Source organism: Pezoporus flaviventris, unplaced genomic scaffold, assembly GCF_033815535.1.
Source record: "Pezoporus flaviventris isolate CSIRO_AGI_PZ_B2104156 unplaced genomic scaffold, CSIRO_AGI_Pfla_v1 ptg000002l, whole genome shotgun sequence".
In the NCBI taxonomy this organism is placed as follows: domain Eukaryota; kingdom Metazoa; phylum Chordata; class Aves; order Psittaciformes; family Psittacidae; genus Pezoporus; species Pezoporus flaviventris.
Window position 1 is genome coordinate 42,140,874 of NW_026892550.1, and position 14,959 is coordinate 42,155,832.

At 36.8% G+C, this 14,959-nt stretch overlaps 1 protein-coding gene and 1 long non-coding RNA gene across 3 annotated transcripts in view; both read right to left on the reverse strand.

The window, feature by feature from the left end:
• LOC133280945 (uncharacterized) overlaps positions 1-14,959 on the reverse strand; it is a 185,943-nt gene that overhangs the window by 75,750 nt on the left and 95,234 nt on the right. The gene's annotated exons all lie outside the window — the stretch shown is intronic.
• GUCY1B1 (guanylate cyclase 1 soluble subunit beta 1) overlaps positions 1-14,959 on the reverse strand; it is a 41,990-nt gene that overhangs the window by 20,802 nt on the left and 6,229 nt on the right. For both annotated transcript variants that reach the window (XM_061475942.1, XM_061475951.1), the window contains exons 3-4: positions 3,949-4,049; positions 3,165-3,283 (exon numbers count right to left, since the gene is read on the reverse strand). In XM_061475942.1, the coding sequence (XP_061331926.1) occupies positions 3,165-3,283; positions 3,949-4,049 (220 nt within the window). The remainder of the gene's footprint in view (positions 1-3,164; positions 3,284-3,948; positions 4,050-14,959) is intronic.

Here is a 14,959-nt window from a genome sequence, read left to right on the forward strand (position 1 = left end):
GAAGAACTTCAAAAGGAGTTTGTTATGAGAAGTGGCCAATATCAAGGCCAGACTTTTATTAAGATGGTTGTGTAATTATTAACATTTAAGTCTGACACAAGTATTGCTAAAAGCTGGCATAGCCCCATTCTGCAAGACCACTTTGCCAGCCTGATACTTCTGCTGACTTTGACCAAGAAGTGTCACAGGTGAGCCCATATGATATGCCCTTTAGTCTTTACTCTCTCATCATCCAGAGTGTGGACTTGTTCAGGATGTATTGCAGCTGCTTTCTAGTCCCTCATGTGTCTTTTCTCTCTGTGAATACAGATTATGGGTTGAGCAAAGAGTTTACTGTATTCAGAACCTTGCTCCAACACAAGAAACTGTAAGATGTGCTTCAGATCAAGGAGCTGAAATCACTCCCAGACCCTGCCATTTAGACATTGTCATTGTGTCATTGTCATTATTTTCACTCCCACTTTTTTTGTGTGTGTGCATGTTTCATTCATTCTGTATTGATATTGCAGCTTCTGGAAGAACAAATGTGTGTGTTTTTCTAGTTTGTTTCTGCTGTGGGCCAGAGGTGTGATCATGTACAGGTTAAGCTCTCTGCATGAATTCTTGGCTCCTAGACTGCTTACATATATGCCAGAGCTTGTGCTGGGACCAGAGACGCTAATTCTAGCACTCTGGAGAGCAGTGATCAGCTCCATGGTGAAAAACTAAGGGATCTCCAAGCAAGAACAAGCAGTGATACTAAATCAGCAGATCCTGGACTGTCTAAAAGCAAAAGAGCTGTCACTGGCATCTGAAATTCAAAGATATGCTGTTCAGTCCTGTGTAGTACAGAGAATCTGGAAACTTTTCTAAAAGAGGAATTAGTTCCCTGTAATTTATTGCACTGCCATTATGAACAATTAAACAGCCATGTAAATGATTCCCTAAATGAGAGAACTAACCACTACTCCAGGGTTTGATTTTTATTCAGTAGAAAGCTACACACTGGGTTTCTTAGGAGGTACCTCTTTTCACGCTGCTTCTCTTGGGCATGTATTTCAATATGATTTGCAATTCTTCCAGGCCTGTGTCTTTCATAGAAAGTATAAATATAGGTTTAGTTGCATCTTTAACTCTTTCATGAAGTTTGAAGTACCTGTGTTTCATCTACAAATAAACTTAATTTTCTCTGAGATGTCAAGGGAAACAGAACGTAAAGATGAGACTTATTTTTACATGTTTTTAAAAGCTGCAGCCCTCAATTACTTCATATACCCTGACTCAGTACAGATTTCAAGAAGCATCTTTTGGAACTCTATTATGTATTTTAAGAATCTGACTTAAGTTCAGCACATTGAACCCAATCTGCACCTATTTTTGTAACAGGTATTATGAATTAGTTTCCTGACCCAATCTGACTGCTGAAAGATGCACAAATAATAAATCACAGATAACGCTGATTTTTCATCATAACAAAGAGCTAAAAAGTACGCTTCTGGAAGAGCTACCAGTACATTATTCCTGTTAAAATTTACAGAGGTATATAATAGCTAACATCATCTGTTAACACTGAAATTCAAACAAAGCAGCTTAAAATACTATCATTAGAAGAAAATAAATTTAAGCTGTTTACACTTTTATAAATGTTTGGTGTGTACTACAAACAAACTTTCATCATCACACATGATTAAGGAATGGAAGGAAGTACACTGTATGGAAAAGGGCATGAGGGAAAGGAATAGAGGACTAGCCCATTCAGGTATACCCATAGTGATGAAGCAACAGGCCAGATACACCCCTTTTTATCTCCTCCCCTATTCTTGCTCAACCCTAACTGCAACTTCAATACACGAGTCATCTTTAGAAATCACATTTATCTGAAAGCTTGCTTTGAGGGCAGCCTGTGAATGAAGCCATGAAATATAAAGGATGTCACATCCCACAGACAAACAATAGTACACAGATCACACATGGTATGCACATGTTGTAGGGTACACATAAACTATCTGCCCAGCAATTACAGTCCATGGGATCTGTACAAGAAGTCTGGGTTGACTACATCTAGGATGCTCTGTAATAATCCAAGTTTTGGGGTAGGTAGTAAGAGACAGAAGTAAATATTCTGGTAATCCAGCAACCTGTGCACTCTGCTCTTTTCACTTAATATTGCTGGAGACATTTTAAGGGAACAGATTACAAAAGGCTGCCAAATTTCCAGTGAAAATCAACAGAGATTTGACACTCGGCTTTTGTGCAATGTCCTATGAAATCTTAATGAGTGCTTTTAAACTCATTATAACACACAGTTCTCTCAAAAAGTGAAATATATGACGAATCTTGAATCCAAAGTGTTTTTCTGAAGTTAGCAATTTTCAAGTGACAAAAAAAAAGGAAGCCCATTTTTTTCTACACTTAGAAATCACACTTTAGAGAAGCAACTGTATTTCTTTCACGCCACTGAAAAACTGTTTTCATTTTGTTTTGGTTTACAGCGCCATATCACGCTGTTCTGCAGTCAGGAAAGCATAAAAATTTACTTCAACGCTGCTGCTCTATCCTACTCTTACTTCCAGGATGAAGGATAATGTCTTTGAGATGAGCTGTGTACTACCTCTAGCTCTGTACATAATGTACAATTAGAAATAACCAGTAGCTATAGTTAGCCCAAGAGAAATTAGAAGAAGAAATACCCTACAAATCTGAAGACCACATTTTCTGTTAGTATAAACAAAGTAAGTCTTTTTACTTAATACACACAATGTGGGCTGGTGTTTTTTTCCATGTTTCTTCTACTCCATACTTCTGTTATATATGAGAACTCTTGTTCAAAACTTTTCTCTGGAATTTCAAATAAAATTTCAGATTTAATGAATGCCTCTGCAACCCCACATTACATGCCTTCTCACTGATTTATAAAACTGAACAGTCACAGATGCTATGGGAAAATTACTACTCTATCAGGTAACTGTATTAACTGAGAGGGAAAGAGAACATAATCACTAAAACTGCTGAGCAGTGGAAAGCTTTATAAAATACAAATACCAAGGCAAAAGGCTTCCAGACACCTCTCCACAAATAATTGGGAGATCACAGATTGCAACCTATATTTCCAAATCTCAATCTAATCTGCTGACTAGACCATACTTCCATCTGATATCTGCAATAATTTGTCACAAAATTCTTACCTGCAAAAACTCTCTCACATTTGAGCCCAAGACACGCAGAATTGTATCATAACCAGATTCTTGGCAAAACACAAAAAACATCTTCCCAAACATTTGAAGAATTTCCCCGGCATTTAGATCTAGTTAAAACAGGAAAATACAATTAAGTCCAAACACTGTATTTCATGTGCTTTGCTTACCCCTTCAGTTTCATATTCATAAGCAAGAAAGACAGTACCTGAACTTTACCCAGATCCAGTACGTCAAGAATATGAGAAAAACAAGATTCAGGGTCCACATGGCACATAATAAGTATTAAATACAAGAATTCCATTACAATTTACCAATCAGCATTATGACTTTGCTGCATTGTGCATTTTATGCATTTATAGCATTTTAGATTTTGATTCAGTTTAGTAATCACTACTCAAAAATAAAGGAAATCAGTTGTTAGTAGGGATCACTCCTACCAACTGCTTGTAACACTGACCATGTTCTGTGGATGAGGTATAACTACAGTTTAAGGTGTTCCTATGACTTGGTATACTTTGGAAGTAATAAAAATCGCTTTAAGGAATAAAAGGAATAAAAATATCTTAAATAGAATAAGTAAACTCCTTTCTTCTGAGATTAAAAAAAAAAATCTCTTTGACCACTACCCTGTTTTCATTTCCTCTGTGCTAAATCCTACTGCTCTCTGCTACACTGTTTTTTTGGTTTTGGTTTTGCTTTTTTTTTTGAGGGGGGGGGGGGTATATCTTTTTTTCTGTGATGAATGGGCAAAGAAGATATCCTTATTACTTACTAAGGACCTTGCTTGCAGCTGCAACCAGATCATAGGTTTTGGAATCATCATAAATGATTCTGACCAGAAACTGTCCTTCTTCATCCAGTTGTGCCTCCTTCCTAAAAAGAAAATAGCATAAAATCTTTTTGGCTGAGGGAGAAGCACCATATTGAAAAAACAATTGTATATTGTTTGGTACCAGCCTTTTAAATAAATAAGTTTGTAGGTTCTACCTTTAAGAAGTTACTTGAGATAGAAAATAACAAATCTGTTCCATATCTCAGAATCATTAAGGCACAACACAAACATTTCAGACCATGCATGTGCTAAAACAATAATTAGCTGTGGAAAAATAAACATGATTTTTCAGTACAGAGCCTCACAACAACAACAGAATTTGCATTTTAAAGCAGGGGACTATCCAGTAATCCAGACCAAGACGGGCTCTTCAAACACTTTTTAAGTAAGTGTCTTCTTTCCTTCCAATTTTGATTGTACTTCATTTACAAAAGGCTTGGGATGTTTTAAACACCATTTGCACGTATCTTCAAAGAGGAATCTAAAATGAAGATGTAGGTACCTAATCAAATACTTTTTGCACATTCCCAGTAGACGGGGATAAAAAAAAAAAAAGCATGCTAGGATTTAGGATTTTGTAAGAGCTTGTTCGTGCACTGCACGCTATGCAAGCTTTCATGAGTGAAAGTACAATAAAAATATACATTTCTTCACTACAGGAAACAATTCTCAGCCCCAGGTTTAAGACAAGACTCATGCATATATCACATGCACTCTTACTACTGTTGCTAAGTAAAAAAAATGAAATGACTCCTTTGTTTTTCAGGATCATTTCTTACTCCTTCCAGTTTGAACATTGGGTCAGCAGCTTGTCCAAAAGGCAGCACAACTCTGTAAGCTTTTTTTTTTTCTTTTTGCCTGAGGTAAACAAGTTGCTATCCCTAGGAAATGAACTGTTGTGTCTTCCAAGCCTTGCATCTGACAGAAGTGAGTTACTAGGGAGGGTCCACATGTGCCTTCATCCCTGTGTTACCCCCACAGCCCTAACAGAGGAACCAGGCCTCTGGTGTTGCAGTGGTGGCTGAGTCCCAGCTCTCAAGAGGAGGACACAGACACCTGCATGGGCAGGCAGACTCCAGGACATGACTGTCCTAAGTCCATGCACAGTGCAAGAAATGGACATAGCCCCAACTCTTGCAGGTCATACTCTGTATTTGCTCCTCATCCCACCACATTCTCCTTCAGCAGAGAAATGTGATGTGCAGGGGGGCATACTGTGGTGTGTGATGAAGCCATGCTGTTTGTTAAAGCCCTCATCTGACAAAGGAGCACAGCCTCCTTTCTCAGTCAATTTTTTGTAACAGTTGTTCACCTTTTGTGTTCCACCTACAATGATTCTCTGGAGAGACAATGCTCTTTGCAGAATAATGACAAAAGAGGAGACATTTGTAGGTACTCATGCTCTTATTTATGCACTTAGAATGTATTTTGGCTGAGTAACACTAATATGATCATTGCATTTATAGCAGCTTTTCAGGTGGAGGGTAACAGCAACCTCGTTAAAAAGATACCCTTTCATCTGAAGCAGCTTTATGCTGCAGAACACTTCAGAAAGACAAAAGAAAGGCAAAGAGGTAAGAAAGCCCAGAAGAGAATGACCGCATCATACCTCCTTATGTCACACCAAAAAACCAAATAGTACAGGGAGCTATAATTCAGAAAAAGCTTCAGAAATAGAAAAATTATCAAAAAGGCAGACAATGAGGTAGTTTGTTTTTTTTTAAAAGTAAGCACATGTCATGCAAATCAAGACATTCATCAACCCAGGACCAGAATAATTATTTTTCTAAAGTACAAATGAAAGAGATTGATGAGTGAAAAACAAATTTGCTAGTACCAGAAACGTTCCTTGATATAACGCTCAAACATACAGTTTAAGAGCCCACATTTCTTAACTGCTCTAGATTTCTAACAGTCACCGGAGGAATCACAAACCTATAAAAAACTACATTCTAAATCTACTGTGTAAAATTCTACAACCACTTTTACATCAAAATCTTTGTCTGTAATCATACCATGGTCAACCATCAAACAAAACAAAAGTCTCCGACTGAAACTCAGTTTCTAATTTTCTAGAGCAGGCATAACTTATTTTAAAAATAAAATACAAAATAATAATGCCTGAACAACCATTCAAGCATTTACCGCTGTAGAGAGTTATCCAGCCATACAAACAGAAACATCTTTTGTGTTACTCAAAGAAGAGAGAGGTCTGAGAATTAAATACTCTTGTTAATCTTAAAACTGCTAGACAGCAAATGATACCACTGATAAGGCCTGAATACAATCTCATATAGTAGTATTCTATTTACCTAAATGATATTCCTTGTCAGTTAACTCTCCAGCTAGTAATCATCAGTCTTTAATAACCTGTTCACTTGTCAATGGAAGCCTAGAACTCACTATTTCCTTTTTATTTTCCTTTAATCTTGCTCATCATATTCTTACTGCTGACCAAAAATTATACTATATTGCTTTTATATCTAAAAAATAGATCTACTTATTTTTAACAAATTCATGTAGTCTTGTAACTGCTACTTAAAATACATTATTATACTCACTCTATGAATGGGCATGAGCTAAAAACAAGCTAAACAATTTTCCTAAAGACAGCAAGGTGAGACTACATATTTCTACATAAAACAAACATCATTCTCTAATCAATGGGATGAAAAATATTAATAAATGTAATGGGGCTGTTTATTTTCATACTCCAAAGTATTTTCACACTCCACAATAGTACTTCTGGTCCTCTTCCCAAGCCATTCTCTGAAAACTTTAGATCGGCTTGAAGGATACCAAAGTCTCACTGATTCCTGAAAACAGCTTCCATGCCACATACTCCTTCTTCTCCTAAGCATGAGGACAGCTGTAGTTCTTAGTAGAAAACACCGTCTTGAAGAGTATGAGATCAGTCAGGGACAAGAAGGCAGTGTTTACATACCCTAAGAACTGAACCAAAATTAACATGAGAAGAAAACCATCTTGATTCTTTGATTCTCATAACAGGAGATGTAACTAGAAATCAGATACAGTTTGGAGGGAAGTTTGCAAAGGGTGAACAAACTTTCCCACATCTTTGATACATACTGTGCTTTCTTTTAGTCTCTCTGATCTCAGCCAAACCACAAAGGATAACACACACATCTGGAAAAGCTATGAACATCCTTGAAAATTATGCATACTTGACCAATCCAGTAGACACAGTTTTTGTGTGTGAGAATTTTCTCTCTTAAAGATTGACCCAGTTTTATGACACTGGTATCTCCTTCAAAACTTCTTACATTTCTTTCCAATTACACTGACTGGAATTTTTCCTGTTTCCTTCTCTGTGCCAAGCCATGCTTCCTTTTTTCTTATTTTGTCTTTAGTTTACTTTCTCAGAGCTTTTCTTCAGTGCCTGCAGTTTTTCAGAGCCACCACTTTTTAAAATAATCAGTGGTTATTTCAATGCCTATTCCATTATTTTAGCTATTTTGTTTTTCTTTTTTTTCTAGGTCCTTCGGATCACTCAGCAGTCATCTTCTCTGCAGCCTTAATGCTGTATTTCCTACTAAAACAACTTTATTGATAAAGTTAAACAAAAAATAGTTCAATCAGCAATCACATCTGCATTCCTTGGATATAATCTTCTGCAGTGAAACTCACTACTCTAAGGCTTCACTATCCCCAGTATTAGGAGCCTTACTAGACATTCCTGCAGTACAGGAAAAGGACCCAGTGCTTGTACTGCAGGCTAATACTCCAAAACAAGAACAAAAATATCCTGCTTTTTCGTTGTTATTATTTTAAAAAGACAGAGAAAAATATATTTTTTTAAAAAATGTAATCCAACAAAAGCTAATTCACTTTGTGATTTTTTTTTCTAGAAAATTTGTCAGATTAAATATTTACTCCTGCAGGGGATTATGTTCCTCACTCACAATCATGTGGGCAAAAATCTCTTGCTTGTCCTACAAAGATGGTAAATCCCATGCCAGTGTCTGATCTAAATCTGTGTCAAAAGATAAACTGCCTTTTTAAAGCCTGTACTTAAAATTATTAACTTTTTTCTTCCTTTTCAGGACAATTCCTTCTCCTTACCCCTAAACCCTACTGTGCTGCTACATCCCAATCACTTAGCTAGATGCTGAGCTGAAATGTAATTCAGTTATTTTCCTGGGTTATTTTTCTGCTGGATGGACTTCCCTGTCTGCTTCATCACCCGGTCACAGAAGATGCTGCGCATACAGAACAACATGTAGCCAGATGGGAGTGGCTGGAGGACAGAAGATTCACTGAAGTCAACTGAAGCCTTTGCCCTGCCTCCAGTGACCTAGGTCTGTGGTTTCTGAGGCCTTCCTGCCTCCCTATGTAATCTGACAGCAGTGAGAACTTCTGAAAGTTTTTTGCTCTTAAGTATATGATTAACTTTAAAACTGCATGTGATGGGGAAATGCTGCTGTAAGCTTATCCAAAATGGTCAATGCAATGTGAAAACACTCCTGTCTTTACAGAGGCGCTTGTCCTTCAGCAAGTCCACAAAGCTGGTACCTGATGTATCAAAGCTTGCCTGTATTTACCCTAAGGATCTGGTTCTACAACAAGGATGATATGAAGAAACATATGATAGTGTTGTGAAAAGTGTTACAACCAATATTAAAAGTGAGCATGCTTTGTCAGGTTTTCAGAGCTGCTGTGGTTTGTTGCCCGCCAACAGCATTCCTCCAGTGGGAGACAGATGTTTTTATCTCCATAATCTGTGAGTACCACATAGGAAAACAATCCTGCCTTTGCGGAACAACAAGGTATGGCCACAGACCTGAGTATGTGAACTTTAAAAGACCAGAAGACTGCAACTGTTCTCACCTGAATGCTTCCCTCTCCTGGCTGACAGATGGTTCATGAGCTGCGATTACAACTGCAATACTATACAGAATCCTTAGGTGCAGAGAATTTACATTTAGCTGACCATATTTCACAAAAACTTCATAATCCGTAGTTTTATGCAAAACTCTGGCATTTCCCCTGAAATGTTTTGCTGGAATTCCAGTTTTTGACCAGACAGAATTATGGGAATAGATTAGCATTGCTCTAATGTTTTTTGCAGACCACAGTGTTTGATCACAAAGGCATTAACAGCAACAACATGTTGGTGGCTTTCTTAAAGGCTTGACTGGAAATGAGCCAAAAGCAACAAGCTCTGGCAAATTCCCAAACCCTGGTTAATTCTTTAGTGAAGCAGCAGCACTACAGTAGCAAACTTTTAACTTCTATATGGCCTTTCTTTCAAAGTAAATTCTAATTCAAATAGAACAGAATTTACAATTAATGTCTCATTTACATTTCTAGAGACAAAAGAAGGGTGTGCTTTTCTTCTAAGAAAATCCATGATTTTAACACTCTTGCCCAAACTAACTCCTGTTATCAGCAGATGGGATGTGCTATTTCATGGTTCAAAACTTACATCCTATGTTAGGCCTGTCCTAACTGCTACGGTCTAGCAGCCCTTTTTATTTACTTTAGACTAATTCTGAATGATTACACAGAGCTATTCGAATTGTGGGAAACAAAGATTCCAGCCCAGACTTTTCTAAAATGCCCTCTGTTTTTTTCCAGAATGTTTATATTATCCAGGTTAAGGTGAGGAAGTTTACTAGGGGAAAAAAAACAACCGTAACCATTGCACCATGAAAAGTAACACAGCTGTAGAGAGGCATTTTTCATATACAAGTCTGATCTCAAAATCAATGGAAAAAATCCTATTGAGTAGGTCAAAGCAGGATCAAGTCTTAAAGCAGCCTTTCCTCCATCAGTCATGCTAACACCTCCCAAACTGCTGTTGGTCTAACAGCACAGCATACTGTAACAGGTGATACTACATGAGTCCAATGGGCCCTTTGAAAATCTTTCCTATTCTGAAACCAGTTTAGTATTTGAAAACACACTACTAATGTTTAAAGATAATAATGCTGATTTTTAAATCACAGATTGCACACATTTTTATTTCACATAGAGGAAGTATCTTCTCTATTTTAATGTAGTAAGGATATTCTTTGTCATCATTAGAGATTTTACAGACAACACAGTTGAACAAGATGCCATACCGGGCTGGTCTTACTTATGCAGTCCATTGTGTACAAAGTATTTTTTAGTGTAGTTTTGTAGTTGGATTGTAGCATTCAAAGGGAATTAGAATAAACCATAATCAAGATGAAGCTTGCTGCTGTCAGAACTTTTTTATTCCTGTGAAGTAGCACTCCCTATCGTGTCTCTGTAGTCAGTCATAAACTGGAATTAAACAATCTTACAGAAAAAGAACCCTTCCTGTTAGAGAGCTTTGCATTCACTAAACAGTGAGAAAGTGTAAAGGATACAAACAGAAAAAAAAAAAAAAGAAAAAAAAAGATGGTGCAAGACTGCATGGAACAATTACTTTTTATCCTGAAGGTGCATAGGCTTCTCTGTGATGTAACAGTACTATTATTTAGAAGCTGTTGGTGTCACTTCAACAGATCATCTCTGCCCTAAAAGCACACTGGATCTCTTCCTATGAAAACTCCAGTCCAAAGTGCATGCCCTGGGTGTGTCACCCTGAACACACCACAACACCAGCTAGTTCCAAGACCACCTTTATGACTTCTTCCATGATAGGTATTGTTTCTGTTGGGACTTTTGCCACCATTGTGCTTAACTATTCTTGGTGTACCAAGGATGGAAAAATTGCTCATTAAATTCAACAGACCAGTCAAAACAATCCTAATGACAAAATAACACTACTGCACTTACTTAGAAACACAGCATGGTTCTGATCTCACCCACAGGAGCATGTCAAGTTTAATCCCGTTCCAAGACTAACACTATTAAACAGAATTACATGTGTCAGAACTGAAGATGGTATCGGTGAAATCAGAATCGTCATCTTTGCATCTCTTTTACATTAAAATAGCAAACTCACTGCTCATTCTATTATTTCCACAGATGGTTTGTGTTTTCATCTTTTTTTCATGTGTTTTCATCTTTTTTTTCATGTATTTCATGAAAATACTTTGTTAAAAATTATTAAAAATACTGAACCACTCTTCTCACTCCTCCCAAAAGGAGAAAAAAAGAAACTAGACATGTACATGTTGTGGATGATCCAGAGATATTTTAAAACACCCAGCTGGGAAAAACATAAATTATATTAAGTTACACGATTAAATAAAAATGGGAATCTGTCCAGGAAAATTATGTTCTGGGTAAAGTAAATAGTTGTATTTATAGACTTCAGAGTTCTGAGTTATTTCCCAGTTTTACATGCTGGATATGAAAGTGTTTAATGTAGGTTTTCAAAACAAGATAATCCTAAAAGATCCATTTAACAAGTGTAGAAGCTTTTTGCTACTATTCCAAAAACTGAAAATATAAAGCTAGTATTATTTTGCTTCCTTTTAAAAGGAATGGTATTAACTCTTTTAAGCATTTCATTTATATGAGTGAGTGACATGTTTATAAAACCTACTATCCTGACAGGTATAAAAGCACTTCCCAGTTCTGGGAGAACTGTAAAATACCTGAGAGATGCTACAAGAACACTCATCATGCTCTATAACATACCACTATTTCCTTTTAGCCAAGTCTTTCCCAGATGAATTAAAGAATTTGGCATCCATGCTGAACACTTGACCTCCAAGCAGGTCCTTCCCCTGTGAGGAACTGAAGGGGCAGAAGTGTAGTTTTGACCCTATGAATCTTATGAGTATTAATCTCCAGACCCATGAAGAATCATCTATTCAGCATCAGTTTTAAGAGAACTTAAAATATATTGCTTAGAAATTCAGAATAGCATGAAATAAGGACTTAGAAACATAAACAACAATAAATGTTCCTTCTTAATGCCACTTTCTTGATAAACACTCATTAATGTTAGAGGTATATGGATTAAAAAAATTAATCTTGAATTGTCCTTTCACTATTTGTTTTCCAAAGTCTCTTTTTGACATCTGTTTATAAGATATCTTTATTGTTATGAGACTGATTGAACATTCTCAGCAATGAGTAAACCCACATGCTACTAAGGAGCAGTGAAAAATTAATTTTCATGTTTTTTCACAGACAGCTGGAATTCATTACAACCGAGTCCTAGATGAGCTAAAGTAAGTATGGGCTTCCGGTCTAAAACTCTAGTGAAGAGTCTGTTTTTTCATCAGTGTGCATGGTGAGCAGGTAATTAACACAGTATGTTTGCAATGTTTTTGAGCACAAAAGAATCAGTAACTTTAGGCAAACTGTAAAGCAAGAATTCTTTATAATAAATGAGGTGTGGGCTGGGAAAGGTAAATATTGAGCAAGCTCAACAGCAGTTCAACAAAGCAGGAGAGATGATGCACATGGGACTGCAATATACAGTTATTCGTGCCTATCTGGTAAAATTCAGAACTCATTACCTACCTGGACTTCTTCCACAGTCCAGGGAAGAGAAGTACATAAAAAAAGGAATAGGAAAGCCAGCAATTTCATGGTAGAAATGCCAAAGGCATTAATAGGATCAAAAAAACCCTGGAAATCCTCAGCATACCCAAACCTATGTTTTGATGTTGAAAAGGAGTTTGACACCAAGGTTCTCTTGCAAATCAGCCCTTGCTGAGAAATATGACAAATAACTTAAAGGCTTTTTGCTCATTTCAGCTATCCACAATAACTAACTGAAATGCCATACCTCTTCTTTTGTACAGATTTTTGATTCTTATCTCCTGTTTAGTTTGTGTTTTTATTGCCCAGGCCACACTGTGGTTACGTAGACATAATACGCACACACACATATACATACACATACATATTTATATACATATGTATCTACATATACAAGTATAGTTTATCAAAAAACTTTACATTCTAAGCTGATAATTTCTCCCAGCAGAAATTACACAGTTAACACTGTAGACAGATTGGTATAGACTATGGTACTGTTTTACATGCTTTTTAAAGGGTTGCCCTATTTATAGAGATTACGGTCAGCTGAAAACCTAGAAAACATGTCATTTTCCAGAATGATTATGAAGAAATAAAACAAGTGTCTCATAATGAGCCATAAGCATTTGATTAACTTTTTTTGTTGTTTTGTGAAACCAGGAGAGATGCACTCGAGTACTGGTTGCAGCAACATTCGCGAAGTTTGCTCCAAACCATATTTCCCTGCCTCTCCCTAAGCCTGCATAACACAACCTACCAGTCACACTCAACCTGTTCCTTTTCCTCCAGGCTACTGGCTGTTTCAGTACTGAGGGTAGATCCTACTCAGTTGGCATACAACTATTGCGTATTTTGTGTTACCCCATTCATTGTTATGTAACATCAGGCTTGATTTACAGCGTAGCTTTCAAATCCAGCTCAGAAGACAAAATCATCCCTATTCCTAAAGCCTTCCTGTGGAATTCATCCCTATACTATTTGCACACACAAGTGTTAACTAGCTCTTGTGAGAGCTAGTTACACCATTTCCATTTTAAATGGGTAAGACTACCACACACAGAAAGTTTCATTAATATTGGGCACCCAGTTTGAGACAGGTGGACCTGTTTTTTCAAGGTACTTCATTTTTTATATTCAAAACACAGTTTACATCAGACCAACAAGCTATCTGAATTTCAACGTCTCTTAAAAGATTATCGATGTAACTTGTAACAACAGTCTTTCCTTATAGCTTCTGTGTATATTTTTCTAGGTTTCTGAAAAGTTAAACTATGCTATAATATGAATTATTATTACATCTAAACATTGTGCTAAACAACAATAATAGGCCAAGACCTTGATTTTTACAGGATTTGTCAACACATGTAAATCGTGTTTTGCTGTATTAGTAAGCAGGAAAAAAACCATCTTTGACAACGTGACATTCTGAACTCTGCATACGGACACAGTAAGTCCAGTGCCATTATTCTGCAGCTACAAAAGGTTTTCTATTATTTGCTTTGTTTAATATGCATAAAAATGGGCAGGTTTTGCTCTGCAAAAAATTCCAAGGAAACAATGACAGTTTAAAAAGAGATCCAATTCTGTCCCCTGTAAAAAAAAAAATCTGTAACATACATGTTTAAAGGCAGAGTTGAGTAGACTTTCCATTTAATCTTTTATTTTATATTATTTACTATTTTGGAATATAACTGCAAATAAAATTAGTGAGAATATCACATCCTGTCAAGGAGTTCATAAGTATCTAAATACTAGTGAAAGTCAGTGAAGGACATTTTTAAATGCCTAAATGAATACAAGCATCTACCTCTCCTAACTTAACTAGCCAACCTGCAACAACACTAACGTACCTAACTGCTAGGAATATCTTTTAAAATTTATCCAATAAAAATGTATTCCTAAATCGCTTTTACTGCAAAAGCCACAGTGAGCACCTAAGTCTGACCTTGTTAACCTTTTACCTATATGATGCATAAGTTTCTCTGCCTGTTCAGTTTTCTACAGGCAATTGCTAGCTCTGCAGTTTATCTCACTCCCCCTAATTCTAGTTTTCTACCACTTCAACTGAACCCAATTTGAAACTGAGCTTCCACTTATATTGCACGCGGATAATTTCTCAACCCTCAACCTTCCACTGTTTTAACCATAACAGGACAGTTACAGAAAATAAATTCTGTAAAGTAAACTAGGCTGGAGCATTGGTAGGTGACAATGTGTGAAGTCTGGGGGAGAACAACAAAAATTTCTTTTCTCAGAAGACAAGTGATAAACTTTTGCTCTTTCTTTGTGTGCACTTCCAGGCCACTACGGCCATGTAAAGTCTGTGCTACACAGCAGGCTACCCAGACCTGGAGTCTTGGCATTTACAAGCATGTGTAGACAGCACACATCAGTCTAACCCACAAAAGAAGGACGAAGGCAGCATGATGCCTTAATTCTACATTAAGCACTGAGCACCGAGAAAATAAGACCATTACTGGCTTTTTGCATCCCACACTAAGGTACAGCCAGCAAAGGA